Source organism: Oncorhynchus nerka, linkage group LG22, assembly GCF_034236695.1.
Source record: "Oncorhynchus nerka isolate Pitt River linkage group LG22, Oner_Uvic_2.0, whole genome shotgun sequence".
NCBI classification, from domain to species: Eukaryota; Metazoa; Chordata; class Actinopteri; order Salmoniformes; family Salmonidae; genus Oncorhynchus; species Oncorhynchus nerka.
The window spans coordinates 50,890,448-50,896,004 of record NC_088417.1 but is presented as its reverse complement, the minus strand read 5'-3'; the positions used below and the strand labels follow the sequence as shown (position 1 = coordinate 50,896,004).

The following is a 5,557-nucleotide window of genomic DNA, read 5'->3' as shown; positions in this document are numbered from 1 at the left end:
GGTGCCCCCGCACATTTACTCTGTATCGGTACCCCCCTGTATATGGTCTCGCTATTGTTATTTTGCTGCTGCTCTTTAATTACTTGTTACTTCAAAATGTATTTATTTTTCTTATTCATATTGTATACATTTTTTTAACTGCATTGTTGGTTAGGGGCTCGTAAGTAAGCATTTCACTGTAAGGTGTTATATTCTGTTATATTCGGCGCATGTGACTAATACAATTTGATGAATCCGTTTTTTTCATTGGATGCATCCGCTTATGTCGCACTTTTGCATCTGTGGTGACCATGAGACATCCTAAAAATCTGTCTTATTTATTTATTAAAACGATTTGACCAGCCCACCCCAATAAAAGATGGTCCGGCCTTTCTGGCATTTGCCAGAATTGCCAGATGGCCAATCCGACTATGTGTTCCACAGTTGAGAGATGTTTTTTTCCAAACTCATTCTGCCACTGGAATATCGCCCACTGCTCCCTGCCACTCTGGCATACTTCATTCTGATGCAAATACTAAGAGGGCTGAAGTTGAGGAGGAGGGGTGGTTGGGGACTAGTGGAAAAAAAATGTGTGGGCCTCAACACAAAGCTCTAATGTTCTCAGTGGAGTTGAAAACAACAACAGCATGAGTGCTGCACTGGTTACATTGCCCCCTCTCCAATAGGTGCACCGTCTGTCTGCCATAGTTATTGTGTGCCTTCTGGCAAACTGTGCGGCCATGGAATCCAGAATACTACATTTTTGGAGATGAGCCTTCACTTGTGGTGGTGGTGGTGGTGGATACCATGTACAATGAGCCACCAGGTCAGGGGGAGGGAACCACAACACCCTGACTGGGAATGAGTGGCTATACTGGGGACTCTGGAGGAGAGTGTGGTGGGATGTTGACTTGGGTCTAAGAGCTAAAATAGTGACGCACTGTCGTAACATTCCGACTTGCCTCTCTTGTCTGTCTGTATGAGGGCTGTACACCGTGGCATGTGGCTGGGATTAGGACATTTCCCTGTGGATTAAAACCTTTGCAACGCCTACATTGCAACTCACTCTGAGGAGTGTGAGGTCTCAGACTGATCCCGTCTCTGCAGTTTGGCCCATGGTTTCACTTAGCAGGTACGTGAAATGGAATTTCTGCTGTTCAGATAGACAGACCGACAGTGTGACAGTGATCTATTTGTTAAGTATTGTTATGGGATTTTTCATAAAGTGAGACGTTTTTGTTTGCTGAATAGGAGAGGAGGGTGAACGTTTTCACTTTTCTAATTTTGAAAAAAGGCTATGGTCTTTTAATGGCAGGAATAGTGTTGCCTCATTGAGTTTTATTAGGGGATGAGTGACCTATGTTAAACATTTAATTGTGTTGCCATAATCATGTAGGCCAGCAAGTTTTAAAGTGCAAGGTCATTACTATTGTCTGGTTTCCCTTCAGTGGAACTGCTGCCAGGGATTAGTTTTGTGGAACAAAAGTGGAATAATTAGAACCACAAATGTACCCTCACCACTTTGTAGGGTGAGTAACTGGGAAATCAATTATTTAATCTCCCGAGACACTCAAAATGTTGTGTTTTTATCTAATATATCTAAGACCAATGTAATATGTGTTGTTAGGAATATAAATGAGTGGAATATCAAAGATACATTTTCAAATATATTGCTGACGAGGTGTTTTATGAAACAAAAAGGAAGGTTAGTAAACTCGTTCCCAAAACTTTGACTGAGATAAACAACACTTAAGTTATAATAATTACTTATATATATATATATATATTCATTTTATTGATGTTCATTTTCTATAACCAACTTAAATTAGTGTTTGCTAGTTGTGGTTTCTCCATTGTGGTTTATCCCGGTCTTATACACTTTTTCCCAAAGCTCCAGGATGTTCCAGTTCATCCAGAGGCACATCCACGACCACGTGATGGAGCGCATAATCCGCCGGACTCGTCTGGTGACCAAAGATGGCCGCTGCAACATTGAGTTTGGCAACATCGAGTACCACAACCAATTTGCCTACCTGGGGGATTTCTGGACGACGGTTGTGGAGATCCGCTGGCGTTTCGTCCTCCTCCTCTTCGTCGCCTCCTTCACAGGCAGCTGGTTCGTCTTCAGCCTTCTGTGGTACTGGATTGCCAAGAGCAATGGTGATCTGATTGGACAGAACCGCACAGACAGCCACGTTCGTTGTATAGACAATGTCAATGGACTCACCACGGCTTTCCTGTACTCCTTGGAGACCCAGACAACAATTGGTTATGGTGGACGGGCACTCACTGGGCATTGCCCTGGCACCGTGGCCCTCATTGTCGTCCAATCCCTCATTGGGGTCTTTGTCAACTGCTTCATGTGTGGAGTGATCCTGGCCAAGATCTCCCTTCCCAAGAAGAGGGCAAAGACAGTGACCTTCAGTAACACAGCGGTCATCTGCCTGAAGAAGGGCAGCCTGTGCCTGCTTATCCGAGTGGCCAACCTCCGCAAGACCTTGCTAATCGGGAGCCAAATCTACGGCAAGCTGCTTAGGACAACTGTCACGCCGGAAGGTGAGACTATAATTCTCGACCAGGTAGGCATTGACTTTGCAGTGGACGCTGGCAAGGACAACCTGTTTTTTGTCTGCCCGCTGACATTGTACCACATCATCGACAAGGCCAGTCCATTTTACGACATGTCAGCAGACACCCTCCAGCAGCAGGATTTTGAGCTGGTGGTCTTCCTGGATGGGATGGCCGAGTCCACCAGCTCCGCCTGCCAGGTACGGACCTCCTTCATCCCCCAGGAGGTCCAATGGGGGTACAGCTTCCTGCCCATCATCTCCCGCACCAAGACAGGCAAGTACCATGTGGACTTCTCCAACTTCTCCAGAACCGTGCCGGTGACGACCCCACACTGTGTCCAATGCTTTCAGAGTGATCCAGACCAAACCAATCACAACAATAACCAAAACAACCACCACAGGAAGCTAGGTATTGACAACCCCGGATTCGAGGTGATTGACATTCAAGACACAATGGATATCACAGAAATGTGAGCCAGAGGAAAGAGGGTGAAATTTTCCGCTGTAAACCACAGACTAACAGACAACAGCCCCCAGGATGTGGGGCGTGGCTCGCCGAGAGAGATGTGGATTAAGCACTTGTTTATGAGAGTATTCATGTCCTCTCTATAGTCCGATGTGGATGACAGAAAGCTCATATTGGGGTCAGGGGCTCATAGTGAGTCATAGAGAATGAGCAGGTAGCCCCAGTTCTAATAACCAGTGAGCCAAAGAATAATGTACACCTTGGATATGGTGCAAATCTTTACTTTGCTTCATGTGAGCATTGGGTATTACACTTGAGTTAAGACTGAACAACTCAGTATTATTTATGTCTATGCCTTTATAAGACAAAATATCAGCCTTTATGTGTTGTTTAAAAAAAATGACATACAATGCAAAAGACCGAAGAAATCAATGATCCCTGGAAATACATTTTACAGCAAAGCTGAAAAATGACATTGCTATGTGTTGAGAGGTTCGCTCTTGTCAATGTTGAACTGGTGTTTTCAAGCTCTGGTAGGAGCTAAACTCTTGGTAAGAACAGCTCATTACACTCAAAGCACCTTTGTGACATACAAACAGTAACTATTGTACTAGGTACAGTAACTATTAAAAAGGGCTTTGGTCATGACCTGAAGGAGAGAGTGGGAGAGAGAGTAAAGCACAGGGGGTATTCATGAGAAGCTCAGCTTATGACCTGAGCCTGTTTTAATGAAATATGTCAGAGATGGGGGGGAATAACAATAGGGTAGAACTTGCTTCCCTAGAGTCATTACATAGTCTTTTTCTTAACTGGAATGACAAAGTACATATTATGTGCCATAACAGATTCATAATGTATGCCTTAATTCCTTTAGAATACTGTGAATAGCTGCTAATTGCACTGACTGGGAATATTAATGTGACTAATCTACATTGTGTAGATGTCTTATTTTGTAATATTAAGTTACTTGTTCTCAGGGAAAGCAGCATTCCTGGTTAGAATAAATAAATGTTTTTTGACAATGCCTTGAGTATTATCCTTTCTGCCACATGGGCCTGTATCCCACAAAGCATCTCAGAAAAGCTCCTATGGATCCTGTTTTAAGACAACAACAAAAACACAGCTCAGAGTAGATTTTAAAATGATGTTAAAAGACAACGTCCAGTCAAACTCTGAGCCAGGAGTAAAATCAACTCATCAACATTTATCTCAGCTGGTAATAATAATTGTTTGATGTACCACAAAGGAAAGATAGTGATGACGCTCATTGACCATGGGTGAGTTCGTTTTGCATGGCACAGGGCCCCGATTGAGTGGAGATTTCACTTAAGGACCAATGGAATGGACTAAAACAGTGGTTTCCAAACTGTGGCACACCATGATGGGATAGAAAATTCTTCGGCATACCTAAAATTAATTAATTTAGTGGTAATGACCTACATCTGATTAATAATGCTAATCATGTATTTTCTGTGAGACACGTTATTTATAGATTAAATAGGGATTATTTTAAATGTTTGCATAGTTTTGATAATTCCTTACTTATGATGATTAATTTGTGTGTACCCATTAAGAGCGTCCCGGGAGTCTGAGCCAGAAAGTAGAAACATGTAGGTCAGGTAAAATAGGTCTTTAGTTTTGACTGATTGGGCTACAGACGAGCGTTTTCTGCAATGTAAAAGTGAAACCGCGGACACAAAGCCATGCTCTGTTTGTTTCTATGACAGAGGCTGTGGCATAGGTAAGCCCTACCAGAGACATATATATGAAATAAATGACTCTGGCTTAGCCTAATCAGACTTGTATGTGCTAATGGTTTTCACAGAAAATGTGAAATGATAAAAATGACTTTGCTCTTGATGCACACCCCTCAAATGATACAAATGACTTTGCTCTTGATGCACACCCCTCAAATGATACAAATGACTTTGCTCTTGATGCACCCCTCAAATGATACAAATGACTTTGCTCTTGATGCACACCCCTCAAATGATACAAATGTAACAATAGCTTGAGGCACTGGACTTAAAACAAAGACACAGATGTAACCATGTGCCTTTAAAAAGGTAACTGCCCCTTAGAACCAATTTATCTTGGTTTAAGTGACCTTTGTGGCATTGATATGAGTCAGAAACATTCATTCTAGTGTCAAAATGTACTACATAGTGTAAAATGAAGATAATTGTGTTCATAAAGTCAGTCTCGTCCAAAATGGAGTTTTGTAAGTGAGTTCATCACGACTTACTGGAGGGTTGGGTATGGATTATTTATTTGTGACTTGCTCTAACATAATCAGTCACATTGACCCCAAAAACACATTTACAGTTTTATAGTAATGAATCCTAGCTTTCTAATGAGACCAACATGTTCTCTCTACTCCAAATATCAGGCGACTTACGTGCCCAGGAAAGCTCAGACCAACAACTAAACGTCACCTTCTAACAAAGACTACAGTCGTGGCCAAAGGTTTTGAGGATGACACAAATATTAATTTTCACAAAGTTTGCTGCTTCAGTGTCTTTAGATATTTTTGTCAGATGTT

The 5,557-nt window shown here is 42.3% G+C and overlaps 1 protein-coding gene across 1 annotated transcript; it reads left to right on the top strand.

The window, feature by feature from the left end:
• The first annotated feature begins 662 nt into the window (after positions 1-662).
• On the top strand, positions 663-4,039 carry LOC115104632 (ATP-sensitive inward rectifier potassium channel 1-like). Its single transcript, XM_029625986.2, has 2 exons — positions 663-1,111; positions 1,871-4,039. The coding sequence occupies exons 1-2, from the start codon at positions 1,095-1,097 to the stop codon at positions 3,021-3,023; spliced, it is 1,170 nt and encodes a 389-aa protein (XP_029481846.1). The 5' UTR covers positions 663-1,094; the 3' UTR covers positions 3,024-4,039.
• Positions 4,040-5,557: the final 1,518 nt, after the last annotated feature.